Source organism: Neomonachus schauinslandi, chromosome 10 (genome assembly GCF_002201575.2).
Source record: "Neomonachus schauinslandi chromosome 10, ASM220157v2, whole genome shotgun sequence".
Classification (NCBI taxonomy): Eukaryota; Metazoa; Chordata; class Mammalia; order Carnivora; family Phocidae; genus Neomonachus; species Neomonachus schauinslandi.
Genome location: NC_058412.1, coordinates 13,323,425 through 13,338,230, shown reverse-complemented (window position 1 = coordinate 13,338,230; position 14,806 = coordinate 13,323,425). Strand labels below are relative to the sequence as shown.

Here is a 14,806-nt window from a genome sequence, read left to right as displayed (position 1 = left end):
CCTGGGTGGCTCAGTTGGTTGGGCAACTGCCTTCAGCTCAGGTCATGGTCCTGGAGTCCCGGGGTCGAGTCCCACATCGGGCTCCCTGCTCAGCAGGGAGTCTGCTTCTCCCTCTGACCCTCCCCCCTCTCATGCTCTCTCTCTCTCATTCTCTCTCTCACATAAATAAATAAAATCTGTAAAAAAAAAAAATGTTATTATTTCACCATAATTGTTACTTAATCATTCTTAAAGGTCTGCTGTCAGCATGATGCTTTGTTACATAGTTTAGAGTAGTGAGGCAGTATAGTATTACACATTGCTCATGGAAAATGTATAACTTACCTACATGATTTGAAACAACCAAACTTAAATGGTTTTAGGGCGCCTGGGTGGCTTAGTCAGTTGTGTCTGACTTCAGCTCATGTGATCTCAGGGTCCTGGAATCGAGCCCCACGTTGGGCTCCCTGCTCATCAGGGAGTCTGCTTGTCCCTCTCCCTCTCTCTGCTCCTCCCCCCGCGCGTCTCCTTCAAATAAATAAATAAAATCTTCTTAAAAAGTGGCTTTTATGTGAATGTGGTATTTCTATTATAGATAGGATAGTCAGTGTTTTTATAACACTTACTCTCAGCTGTATTTTTTTGTTAGGAGTGTTATATTCAGCATTATTCTGTAGTAGCCTGTCAGCCATCCGTGGCTGGTGTGAAGCTGCTTTTCAAATGAAATAGGCAAATTACTTCGGAGGTTTTGAAAATTACGTAACCTAGTATCAAAATTGCACTGTACCTTCATGTGACTTAGCCTAACCTTCTTGCTTTAGCTCAGCAGATATCTCAATAACATTAAGGAACAGAGGAGACGATGCCTATAGAGCAAATGTGTACGGCAACTCTATAGTCGTGCAGCAGCACATCAGCATGGATGGAAGTCGATCTTACAAACTGAAAAGTGAAACAGGTTTGTTATGAATGTCTTTTCATTTCACATGAAATGCTAGTAAATAGTCAGTTAAACAGCAAAGTGATTGCTCAGGTATTCACTGAAAGGGCATTTCTTCCCTATCTCTTGAAACCTCTTTCTGGTCATGTGTAGGATCGGCTGCATGTATGTACACACACGTGATTGTGTACGGACACATATACACAGTTGTTTTACCCCAGGACATCGTACGGCAGGACCATGATTACCAGAGTCTGGGTCCACTTGAAACAGGCTGTGCTGCCTTGTTCTCACCGGCGGGCCTGCTCCCGCCCTTGTAGTTTTTATCACATATGGAAAGGGGGGTTAGCCAAAGGTGGAAAAGGACATGAAGGAAGAGGAGGCGAAGACCTAGATGAGAAGGAAAAGCAGGCGTTTTGCTGCAGGGATAAGAAGAACACTGTCCCTGCGTCCGTGCTGCTCCCTCCTTCTGTGTGTCTGGCGCACGATGACCGCAGCCTGCAGCTCCTCAGATGTGTGCCAGTTCCTAGGGACGTAACAAAATAGTTAATATCTGTATTTGTAAATGAGCAAATTTACAAAATTTTATTTTTATAAATAAAATTGCTTATTTTTGTAAATAAAATTGCTTATTTTTCCTCCATATTTCTGCCCTAGAAGCAGTCTGGTCATTTTATGTGTTTCTCTTAACCAGGCACCGTGGTTTCTACTAGAAAAGAAGAGCTGATTGCGATTCTTGACCATTTTAACATACAGGTAATTGCCAACTTTTCGTCTCAGATTAATGTAACTGGTCACTTTCTCATGTGATTTCATTTGTAGTGTTGAAAGAATTAAAATAGGCTCGTGTGAGTAAATTGACCACAGGACAAATGTGTACAACTCTTGTTAGCAAAGTTGCTTAAAATTTCCTAATTCGGGCGCCTGGGTGGCTCAGTTGGTTAAGTGACTGCCTTCGGCTCAGGTCATGATCCTGGAGTCCCTGGATCGAGTCCTGCATCGGGCTCTCTGCTCGGCGGGGAGTCTGCTTCTCCCTCTGACCCTCCACCCTCTCGTGTGCTTGCTCTCTCTCATTCTCTCTCTCTCAAATAAATAAATAAAATCTAAAAAAAAAAAATTTCCTAATTCAGCAGGAATTTTCAGTGCATAGTATAACACCTGTAAAATCAAGAACATCTAGTTTATACTGGTATGGGATAAAATAGATGTTAATAAAGGCTATAAAGTTTCTTTGCTTTCTGCTATCCTGGTCAGAATAGCATCATAGTTTTCCTAAACTCAGATGCTAATTTTTTATAGAGAGAAATTTATTCTAGAAAAATAAAGCATTTCTTTATGTATTTTGGAGTTATTGATCATACCTATAGGAGATAAGGCTCCAGTCCTTTCTGCTAAGATACTTTGAATAATTAGAAATAGAGCATATAGTCTTATTAGTGCTGGAATTGTCTTTGGAGGTCATCTAATTCACCTTTATTTTGTAGATGAGAATAGAACTAGAAAAAGTAAATTTACCCCTACAATTATCTAGGCGTGGTTGCTGGTAGAGCCTGGGTGGGGAACCAGGCCTCCCTGTTTCATTCTAATATACCACCCTGCCTTACTTACTCCAGGATGAAGAACACCAAGACTAGTCACCAAGGAGAAAGAACAATTACGAGTCTAGGTCTTTTTTCCAGTTTGGTTTAGAACAAAGTTGTCCAGAAAAACCTTCTGTGATGGTAGAAGTATTCTGTGTTATGCTATTCAGTGTGTCAGCCACTGGCATATTGCTCTTGAGCGCCTGAGAGGAATGACTAAGAAAGCACGTGTTTGATTTTATTTAATTAAGTGTAAAAAGCTACGTGTGGGTAGTAGCTTACATATCAGGCAACAGAAGTGTAGAAAAATAGTTATTAAAATCTGGAGAAAAGCAGTTACATCAAATAAATTTGAGACTAGAATGCAGGACAATTTTTAAGCAGAATCAAGAAAACCAAAAGTGTATGGAATCAGGTGTTTGGGAGCATCTTGAAGGGTATCCGGTAGAGTTCTCACTGTCCATGTTTCCCGTGTGTGGACTCTCCACCAGGTGTCCCTTCAGCAACTGCTTAAGTGGATTGTGGTGGAGAAATCACTTCTGCCTGAGATTTTGATTCCTTCTGTGAACAGCTCTCTCAGAAAGTTTTTATTATGGAAGAGTTGAAAAAAGCCTGTTTCTCTAAGCTCCCACTTCCTTGGGGAATGTATAAACCTGTTTATTTCTTTTGAAATATTTGAAGGTTGTTATCGTAACTCTTTTTAGTCCTCTTCTGGTATGATGCAGTAAACTAAAGTTTCAGGTTCATTGATCAAAATATGGGAGGTCTAGAGCTACACTTACCTGTACAGTAACCACTGGCCACATGTGGGTATTAAGCACTTGAAATGTGGGTAGTCCAGATTGATATGTACTATAGTGTGAGATACACACTAGATTTTGAAGACTTAATGCAAAGGGATAATTGAATTTTTATAGGTTATATGTTAAAATGATAATATTTTAGATTAGAAATATGTTACTAAGATTAATTTTATGGTTTTTTTTAAAGATTTTTAAAATTAATTAATTAATTAATTTATTTATTTATTAGAGAAAGAGCAGAGTGAGAGAGAGCACGAGCAGGGTGGAGAGGCAGACGGATAGGGAGAAGCAGACTCCCCTCTGAGCAGGGAGCCACATGGGGCTTGATCCCAGGACCCTGGGGTCAGGACCTGATCCGAAGGCAGACAGACGCTTAATGGACTGAGCCACCCAGGTGCCCCTCAACTCCAGAATTTTTTATCACCTCAAACTGCAAGATTCTTACATAATCCCTAGAGTAGGAACTAGGAACCCCATTTCAGAAACAAGCAGAAAGATGTAGACAAAATAATATAAATTTGGGTGAAGCTACTAATTCAAAGTTGGTGAAAATGTCTGTCATTAAAGCTAGTGCATTAGGTCTTATTTTTAACAAGTCAGATGGAATGTGAAATTAAGATGCAGGGCAAATATTGTAAAAATATGTGGCAGTCAGTCTGGTGTACCTCTATAATGATAATAATAAAGTAACATGTAGAGGTTTCTTTATAACTCCATAAATGTTTTTGTTATCTGAGAAGAAAAAAAACCAAAATTTTACTTAAAAAGGAAGGTTTTAACCATTGTTATGCTAACAAAGTATAATCGGTATTTTATGGATGGTAAATGAAGGAGTTTAAAATTTTTTTCATTTAGGGGCACCTGGGTGGCTCAGCGGTTAAGCATCTGCCTTCGGTTCCGGGTCATGATCTCAGGGTCCTGGGATCAAGCCCTGCGGGGGCTCCCTGCTCAGCGGGGAGTCTGCCTCTCCCTCTCTCTTTGGCTACCCCCCCACCATGCTCTCTCTCCCTCAAATAAATAAATTTTTTTTTCATTTATACTGGTCCTGCATATTTTATAACGGGATTATTTTCTAATACACAAATTACTTAAGTGCTAATACCAAAGATATAAATGAGTAATGATCTTGAATTTTTCTGAAACAAGTTATATATATATTTTAAATTTTTTCCCCTGTGCTTTGGTCAGTTACAGTACTGTTACCATAATTGTACTTTTAACTTGTTAGTTATAGGTAGTTTAATTCAAGCAATGGCTTATTTAAAATGACTCCTCCTCGAAAGGTAGAAATGACTCCAGCATTTCTCTTTATTTTATAATCGTGAAGAAATAACAACAAATGGAAAATCTGAAGAACTGCTGTAAGAAAAATAAACACTACTTGGCATCATAATTCTGATTAGAAATAACCAAGTTGGACTTTTTGTATTCAGTTGGAGAAACTAACTTGCCCAGGGCTACATAGGGAGGTGAGACACAAAAACCCAAGGCAGCCGAGGGCTTTACTCACTGTTGTCAGATTGTTAACTAGTAGCATAGGAGTGAAATTCTATAAAACAGGTAAAAGAAATGTGCCTGTGCCCTCATATAGTGGCAGAATAATTTTGACTATGGTATTTATTTTAGTATCATGAAATGATGGAACATTTTCTCTACATTAAAAATGTCTAATATTTTTTCTTGGTATATTTACCTTAATACTCTGAACTTAGCCTTCTTGATGACACTATAGGTGAATTGTATTCTGTATTACAGTACATTTATTTTTAAGGCATTAAAATGAAATATTCAAAAATAACCTCTCTTGTTTGTTTCAGGTGGATAATCCAGTTTCTGTTTTAACACAAGAGATGAGCAAGCAGTTCTTGCAGTCTAAAAATGAGGGAGACAAATACAAAGTAAGGAGCACCAAAGGAAATACGAATTTATCAAAAAAGAATACATTTATAGATAAAGCATATACACCAAACATAACTCTTGCTCACGTAATAAATATTCAGTTAGGTTTTTTAAAGCCACCTGTGTTTAATATTGTAGGACTAGTTTAGGAGAGTTCTAAATATGATGGAGTATAATTTTCTTGGTAAGTTCTTGCTTTCACTTTTTGGCTTTTAATTCTGAGAGAGAATAGATTATTCTAAAAATAATCTTTAAGGAAATTCAAGGGAATGATTGGCCATACATAATAACCTTTAAACTGTAAATTATTTAAAATTTAAAAAGCTAACAAAATATTTGACTACTACTTACGCTGTAACTTTTGAATGGGTTTCAATATTTCCTTTTCTAAAAATTCAAGATGCACCAAGATCAAGGATACAGATGTTTTCTCTTTATTCGTATTTGTTTAAAGAATGAATGAATGAATCAGTGAAAATGAGTTTTCAAGATGGTATTATTCTTACACCAAAAGTGTTTTCTTACGTGGGCTTTTAAGAGCTATTGCAAACGAATGTGTAGATGTGAACAGAGTAGATTAAGTAAATTTGGGGTGTGAAAACTTGAGTATTTTGTTTGTTTTGGGGTTTTTTTTAATTAACATATAATGTATTGTTTGTTTCGGGGGTACAGGTCTGTGATTCATCAGTCTTACACAATTCACAGTGCTCACCATAGCACATACCCTCCCCAGTGTCTATCACCCAGCCACCCCATCCCTCCCACCCTCCTCCCCTCCAGCAACCCTCAATTTGTTTCCTGAGATGAAGAGTCTCTTATGGTTTGTCTCCCTCTCTGGTTTTGTCTTGTTTCATTTTTCCCTCCCTTCCCCTATGATCCTCTGTTTTGTTTCCCAAATTCCTCATATCAGTGAGATCATATGATAATTCTTTCTCTGATTGACTTATCTCACTTAGCATCATACCCTCTAGTTCCATCCACGTCGTTGCAAATGGCAAGATTTCATTTTTTTGATGGCCGCATAATATTCCATTGTGTATATATATACCACATCTTCTTCTTTTTTTTTTTTTTAAGATTATTTATTTATTTATTTCACAGAGAGAGAGAGAGAGAGCAGGAACATAAGCAGGGGAGTGGGAGAGGGAGAAGCAGGCTTCCTGCAGAGCAGGGAGCCCGATGTGGGGCTCGATCCCAGGATCCTGGGATCATGACCTGAGCCGAAGGCAGATGCTTAATGACTGAGCCACCCAGGTGCCCCTATACCACATCTTCTTTATCCATTCATCTGTTGTTGGACATCTAGGCTCTTTCCATAGTTTGGCTATTGTGGACATTGCTGCTATAAACATTGGGGTGTATGTGCCCCTTCGGATCACTACATTTGTATCTTCGGGGTAAATACCCAGTAGTGCAATTGCATTGGGTCGTAGGGTAGCTCTATTTTCAACTTTTTGAGGAACCTCCATACTGTTTTCCAGAGTGGCTGCACCAGCTTACATTCCCACCAACAGTGTAGGAGGGTTCCCCTTTCACTTGAGTGTGTTTTTAATATCTTTTTACGTAATTAGTCAAAAATTTTTGGAGACCTAATTCTTTTCACAGTTCTGTGGCAATTTACAAACTCCTAATTGTGTTCTTCTTATTGGTACAGTTCTTTATGAAAGCAACCCAACTTGAACAGATGAAAGAAGATTATTCATATATTATGGAAACAAAAGAAAGAACAAAGGAGCAGATAAATCAAGGAGAAGAGGTTTGTAAACATGTAATGCAAATATTTTTGAGATCAGTCAAGTTCCTTTAGTACTTAAAAATGGTACTGTAAAATTATATACCTATGTGTAGATATGTATCTATATAAAACTAATAACACTTTCATAACACTCTATGAAATATAGGAAGTGTGGTTTTTATATTCAGGGTATTTATTAGCCTTTACTTTTTTGTTTTGGGATAATGGGTATGTACACGTTTTCCTCTGTTAGGCTAGAGACTAGGGGACAGAGCAGTATTTTACATGCTTATGCCTTGATATATGACTAGTTGGTTCATAAGGTATCACTAATTCCCACTGTAAGTAGTTTAAAAAGTATAATATTTCTTTTGATGGGAAAATAAGCACAAGCCTCAAGCTGATTATAAACGTAATACGCATTTGTAATTATATATGGTAGATAACTCTTTCATCACACTGGGAAGATGTTAATGTTCATTAAGCACTGATAGCTTGGTAGCAACTGTCACATCCATACTCACCAGCTTGGTAGCTGTGCATATTTATGTCAATTTGAAATTACTCAAGCCAATGAGACTTACTTAAATTTGGTTTTACATCTGCTGTATTTTCTTCTTGTACTTTCTTCTTCAGATTCCTGAAGATCCAACCTTCTGTCTGATAATCAGAGACCTCAAAATCATAAGGCTTATGTTTCAGCTTTTCATCCTGTACATTAAGTCCCACCAATTTTTGTGTGATTCTGTATCTTGTTCTTTAGTTACTTAGTCAGTTTTATAGAATTAGTGGAGCTTCTAGCTAGTTCTTAGCTTGTTCTTTTGACACAGAATTGTACTAATGATTGACCCAGGTCAACTTCATTAGATGCTGCACTGACCCTTTTACTTCAGGTTTTGAGGACTGCATATTTAAAGTTAGGTCTGTGGGTGTATGAAAGCTCAAACAGCAAGGGTGGGTATATTTATTTTTATTCCCCACATTATCCCTTCAAACTCAAGGTACTGGTAGTGTACAAGGAGGCACTGTAAACCACAGAATTAATACAGCACAGTTTCTTGGTGTATCAGTGTTATTAGGAAAAGGAAATATTTGCATGTTCAAAAAAACATAATAGCATGTGTTACATTTATTATTTTAAAAATAATAAATCAGGATTTTGAAGAAATGTGTTTGCTTCAGACAGCTGCGGGTTAAACACCCACTTTCTCCATGATATACTTTGTTATCAACTATTAAAGATATTTTGATTATGAAGTTAAAGAAGCACTTCCCTATATCGTGTAGCAGAATTCCTTATGTATAATATACACATAATAAGAGCTTTTTCTAATTAATTAAATGTCCTATATTTTCAAAATAAGCTCTGGCTTTGAATATTTAAATCTGTAGGAAATAGTATGTGAAGGTTAGATAGAAACTGGAAGCTGTCCAGTCAACAAATACCAGTTCCAGCATGTGCCTCCTGGCATTGTGCTTTGTCCATGGCCATATGACGGCAAATACATATCTGGGTTCTGGGGTCAGAGACCTAACTGTTCAGCAGGAAACAGATGGTAAATAACTGAGTATGGTGGGCCCCCCTAAAGGACTTGTGATTAGATATGTGCAAAAGCACTTAGGAGGTATCAGCACTGGGGGAAAGAGACCTGGGAGGAGTGTAGTTGTTAAGGATGATGTCTAGGTTGAGAACTGAATGATGAACAATGCCAAACAAGGGATGGGGAGAGTAAGGAAGGGTGCCATTCCTAGGGATAAGAATGGCAGCATCTTGGGCAAGAAAGCATATGGTGCTGTTAGAAAGCTGAAAGAATTCCAGGTTGGCCAGAGTGAAGAGCACAAAAGTGAGAAAAAAGAGGCCAGATTGTAGAGGATCTTGTAAACCTAAGAACAGTAGAACACATGGAAGTGGATGATGTGACTAAATGAATATTTGTAATCAATTACTCTGCTGTGGAAGAGTGGGGGAATTGCTATAAGGAAAGAATGTAGAGAGATAAAGAGTTCTCATTGTCCACTGAAATGATGATGACATAAGTTAGAGTAGTAGCAGTAGTAGTGAAAAGAAGAGTTTTGAAATGATTTGAGCAGATGTTAAGTGGGACAGGGAGGAGTGAAGTTGAGACAAGAGGTAACACGGGTGACCAAATGACCTCCAGATCGATGACCTGAGCAGTAGACTAAGTTTCTTAAAATAGGAATCTTGGGAAGAAGAGCCAGTTTTTCTTTTCTTTCTTTTAAGAAAAATGATGAATTTCATTTTGAACACATTGGTTTTGAGGTGCTTATAAAACATCCAATTGGATATAAGAGTGAGGAATGCAGAAGTCTGGCTTCAGTAAAAATTTGAGATTCATTAGTATGTTGTTGGTGTGTAAGCCTCAGGAATGACTTAGATTGCTGGGGAGGAATGGAAAGTGGGTCCAGGCCTGAGCCAAGAAAAATGCTCATGGAAGCCATAAAGGTCAAGGGAAGAGAATTTGAGAAGGCAGTAGTCACAACTCTGTGATGTTCTGAGTGGCAAGCACCACAAGGTTTGACAAATACTCCCTGTATTTAGTGACATAATCCGCATAGAGGCCTGTAGCAAGACAAGTTTCAGTAGCGGTGAAAACAGAAGCCAGATTTGTGGGGCTGAAAATGTGAGGAAATGGAAGAGAGATTACCTTCAGAAAACTTTGAGGGAGAGAGGAGGAAGAGGTCCCCAAGCATGGATAGTGGCTGTTGTGTTTGTAAATGGGAAAGATACGTGAGTAAAGATTAAACATGATAATGGAAGGGAGTCAGTGAAGAGGGCCAAGTGGAAACAAAGGTGAAAAGATGGGGACGAAAAATGAACTAATTCAGACCTCCTGAGAAGGCAGAAGCTGGTGGTCGGACCCAAAATATATAGGTAGGAGATGGGAGCTGGACTTCAGTGTCATGAAGCCACCTCCTCCTGCTTTAGATTTGTAAATGAGGTTGTTGGAAGTTGGAGAGAGTTTCCTTTGATGGCCACTAAACTCCCTGAAGTAGGAGGCAGGGAGAATGAGTGAGGGATTAGGGCGGTGGGGGTGTATGAGGCTTGAAGAGAGTGATAATGGATTGAAATAATCCTGGAGAATTGGGAAAGTGACTGGTAGGGACGTATTAGATCCACAGTATGAGGCTCTAGTTGAAGATGGTAAGCATGAATGAAGGGGAGAGGCCATCTACCCAGGTGTGCAGAATCTGAAGTCTAGGAGCCACTTGAGAAGCTGTTCTAATGTCATTATATTTGATACTTGTTTGATGATTTTTATTATTATTTTAATTTTTTGAGAGAGAGAGTGCGCACGTGTGTGTGTGCAAGCGAGTGGGGGAGGGACAGAGGGGGAGAGAGAGAATCTCAAGCAGGCTCCATACCCAGCGCGGAGCCCACAGGGGTGGGGGGGGAGGGGGTGCCTCAGTCTCATCACCCTGAGATCATGACCTGAGCCAAGATCAAGAGTCGGAGGCTTAACTGACTGGGCCAGCCAGGTGCCCCTGATGATTTTATTTATTACTAGGGAGAACTTAGATTTAAAAAATTATAACTTGGGGCACCTGGCTTAGTCGGTTAGGTGTCCAACTCTTAATCTCATCTGGGTCTTGGTCTCAGGGTTCTGAGTTTGGGCCCTGCATTGGGCTCTACACTGGATGTGGAGTCTACTTAAAAAATAAAAATAAATAAGTAAATAAATAAATAATTATAACTTATTTGGCTTTTAGAAATAAATTTCTTCCGTGTCTTCCATTATCTTTGGAATGAGTACTGGGTATAGTTTGCCCAGAAGAACATACCAGTCTGTCTATCTGATATGGAGTTGAGAGAAATGGGAAACTGAGTTTTGTGATTTGTCTATACTTGTGAGGTCTTAAACCCTTTATTCCTTTGATCTTCATTTGAAGAATATTTGGCCTTTTTTATAACGCAGAAATTAAGAAAATAACTGCACCTAGTAAAAATATACCAAAGAACCAAAGATATTTTTATTTTCACCTTAAGTCATTTCCCTGCATATCTTTTTTAGTACTGGTTAAGGAAGTACATTCAAAAGAAATACATTTGTAAAAACTCTTGTCTTTTCAGTGTTAGTAAGAAACGTATCCTTTTTTCTTTTTTTCAAGCGACTTATTGAGCTAAAACGCCAGTGTTTGGAGAAAGAAGAACGTTTTCAAAGTATTACTGGTTTAAGTACAATGAAGACTAATTTAGAATACTTGAAACATGAAATGGCTTGGGCAGTGGTAATTTTTACTTTATTACTTATTCACTTATGCTTTTAATATGTAGAAAATATTGGTTTCAGTTACTCTTATACATGATTTGCACTAATTTCTTTTTAGGTCAATGAAATTGAAAAACAGTTGAATGCTATCAGAGATAATATCAAAATTGGGGAAGATCGTGCTGCTAGACTTGACAGGAAGATGGAAGAACAGCAGGTAATTATTTTTTTAATACAGATTTAGTAGGTTAAAGCATATGAGATTACTGACATTAGACTATTTTAAAAGACCTACAAAAGTAGCAGTTTCAACCTATATATTTATCTATGTTTGAATTTATTATTCAAATGAAACTGACATAAACTTTTGTTCAAGTACTATTATAGCAACCCTTTTTTATTTTATTTCTTTTTAAGATTTTATTTATTTATCTGGTGGTGGGGGGGTAGAGCACAAGCAGGAATAGGGGCAGAAGGAGAGGGAGCGAGAATCTCAAGCAGACTTCGCACTCACCATTGAGCCTGATGCAGGGCTCGATCTCACGACCCCAAGATCGTGACCTGAGTCAAATTCAAGAGTCAGATGCCCAACCAACTGAGCCACCCAGGCTCCCCGGCAACTCTTTTTTAAAAAGAGTATTATTTGGACATGATCAACCAGTTGAGCCCAGTAATGTAGCACTCTAAACTCAAGAATGTGGACAGTGGTACTTCCTTATTAACTAGAGATGCTACAACATGAAGCTTTTACTGTTGTTCATTAGGAGTGTCAACATAAAAAGCCTTGAGGTGCTAGAATAATAGTCACTTAGAAAGCTAAGTATCGTGAACTATAACACTTCAGAACTGAGCAGAATGCCCAGAGATTGCTATCAGAATTTCCAGGGAACTGAAGTTTTAGAGCCCAGAACCATCAGAGGATTTCGTGTAGGTGGAACACATGTAGGACAAGTTGTTAGGTCTGTTAAAGTTCATTTCAACCTGAGATCTAAGAGCCACATGGAAACTATGCTATTTATGTAAGATTCAAGAGTCTTCCACTTGGGTCTAGAGGTAGAAGTTGGTTGAATGGTAAGTAAAAGCAGTAATTTTCTGTTAGGGCTGTCCACATGGACCTTTTTACCATATAGTCAATCCACTCTTTATACTTGCATTTTTGTTCTTTGTTTAATAGCTTTATTGAAATATAATTCATATACCATATAATTCACCAGTTTAAAATTTGCACTTGAGTGGTCTTCTAGTATTTCCCAAGGATATGTAGCCCGCAATGCAGAATTCCTTGCATTTTGTCATGCCAGAAGTAGAACTCCTAGCCCTTTCATTTTTGTAGAAGCCCCACCTACTCCGTGTGGATGGCTTACCTCTTAGTATTTTGTTCTACCAAGCTTAGTTTATAGTAGAGGATGTCATCTTCCCCACCTTGCTTTTTCAAGGTAAGCAGATATGTTTTCTTCCCTTTAAGTGTTATGTTATTATTAATCCATCAAAAGTAAGAAATAAATATGTAAAAATAACAGAAACAGGCTGAATTTCTTACTCCCTCTTCAGGTAGCAAATGGAAGTTCAACCCCACCCACCTTTTCTCACCTAAGATTTTCATTTCTGTGAGAATATGCTGGAATTTTTTTTTTTCCCTACCAGATTCTCCTCATCCTCATTTCCTAGCTTGTCATAGTGGAAGACCTTAAGTTATTTTTCTCTTTAGATAATCTCCAGTCTAAAAATGGAATCCAGGGGTGCCTGGCCGGCTCAGTTCGTAGAGCATATGACTTTTGATCTTGGGGTTGTAAGTTTGAGCCCCGCACTGGGTATAGAGATTACTTCAAAATAAAATATTTTTTTTAAAAAAGTGAAAAGTAAAAAAAATAATAAAAATGGAATCCAGTCTGAGTAATATAATGTTCACCTTTTTTTCAAGTGGGAAAAGGAGGATCTTCAGGCAGGGTGATACTTTAGTTCTGCAGGCCTTTGCCCCTACTTAAGCATTTGGGCACTCTCTGTAGTAAATGGTAAATTTCTGGAGGGTAAGAACTATCTTATTTTATATTTGTATCCTTCCCACGTCTTACATAAAACCTTTCATGCCGTATTATGCATGGTGATTGATTATAGAATGACCGTTAAGTGGAAGGGATGTGAAGAAATTGTGTCAGCTCCACTATCTGGCTCTTTCTGGAAAAAGTTTGCTGATCCCTGATCCAAATAGTTCTCATATTTGTCTCTTCTAATCCATTCCTGTTGTCTCAGTGCCCCATTTTGGTTTCTAATTCATTTTGCTGTGGAATGTTAACTCCTCACTGAAATTGTTTGCTTTAATTTTCCCTCCACCCTGCTTGTGCTTCCAAAGTGACTTGATGTACAGATTCGGTCATGTCTTGTCTCCCTGTTGTCTGGAGGGTTAAGTTGTAAGCTGATCTTAGGGAATTCTGGGCACTTCCATGCTTCCAGCTCAGCTCCAACCACCACCCTCTCAGTTTAAGCTCCAGATATTTTCATTTCCAAAAGTAGTATTAGTGCCTTTCTGCATGCTTTCCCATCTGCCTCTAACACCTTTACCCAGCTTTTCTCCTGGTACATTTGCATTAATCTTTCAAGCCTCAGCTCAAATGCTACTTTTGCTTTGAAGGAGGCATTCTTGACTTTTTCTGGCAGACCTCTAGATTCGTTCTCTATGCTTCCACAATTACAAATAGACATAACCAACTTAAGCATTATGGTATCCAAACTATGATCAATTTAAGCAATCTGTTTTTCTGCTAAATTTTGTCTATCTCCCTTTAATTGTGTTACCTGCAGACCATTGTTACTCTCTCTTTGTATCCCCAGAAGATAGGACATTTGTTGGATAACTAAATGTGGAATTAAAAATTGTATTTTAAGGGCGCCTGGGTGGCTCAGTTGGTTAAGCGACTGCCTTCGGCTCAGGTCATGATCCTGGAGTCCCGGGATCGAGTCCCGCATCGGGCTCCCTACTCGGCAGGGAGCCTGCTTCTCCCTCTGACCCTCCCCCCTCTCATGTGCTCTCTGTCTCTCTCATTCTCTCTGTCTCAAATAAATAAATAAAAATCTTAAAAAAAAAAAAAATTGTATTTTAAAATAGTGTTTTATGTAATTATGTTTGCTTACCCGAGGTCTTGAGATTATTTAGAGTGAAACTGAATTTGTTATTTGCTGTATATAATTTAAAATTTTTTTCTGTTTGTTAAAGAAAGGTAAAATGCACTCCAACAATGTTATTTTCTTAAAGGTTAGACTTAATGAAGCAGAAAAAAAATACAAAGATATTCAAGATAAACTGGAAAAGATTAGTCAAGAGACAAATGCACGAGCACCAGAATGTATGGCATTGAAAACAGATGTTACTGCTAAGAAAAGGGTCTACAATGAAGCTGAGGTGAGAGAAATTTTCCAACCTGGAATATTAAATACTGTATATCAAATATAAATAGTGTTCATTTACTTTTAAAAGTAGAGGTATTGTAATTAGGTAGAAATCTGTACTGCTTTCAGACTTTAAAAAATAATGGTTTCATGTGACCATTTATATACTTTGTTTTAAAAATACATTTTTGCATATACTTCACCTCTGATTTGAAGATTTGGCAAAAGTGGATTTGAATAGGATATGTGTTTTTTTT

At 38.0% G+C, this 14,806-nt stretch overlaps 1 protein-coding gene across 1 annotated transcript in view; it reads left to right on the top strand.

The window, feature by feature from the left end:
- The window catches only part of SMC6 (structural maintenance of chromosomes 6), a 76,810-nt gene that overhangs the window by 19,138 nt on the left and 42,866 nt on the right, over positions 1–14,806 (top strand). Inside the window, 7 exon segments of the mRNA XM_021697792.1 lie at positions 801–937; positions 1,614–1,675; positions 5,120–5,200; positions 6,856–6,957; positions 11,065–11,184; positions 11,284–11,382; positions 14,416–14,562. Coding sequence (XP_021553467.1) covers positions 801–937; positions 1,614–1,675; positions 5,120–5,200; positions 6,856–6,957; positions 11,065–11,184; positions 11,284–11,382; positions 14,416–14,562 — 748 coding nt within the window.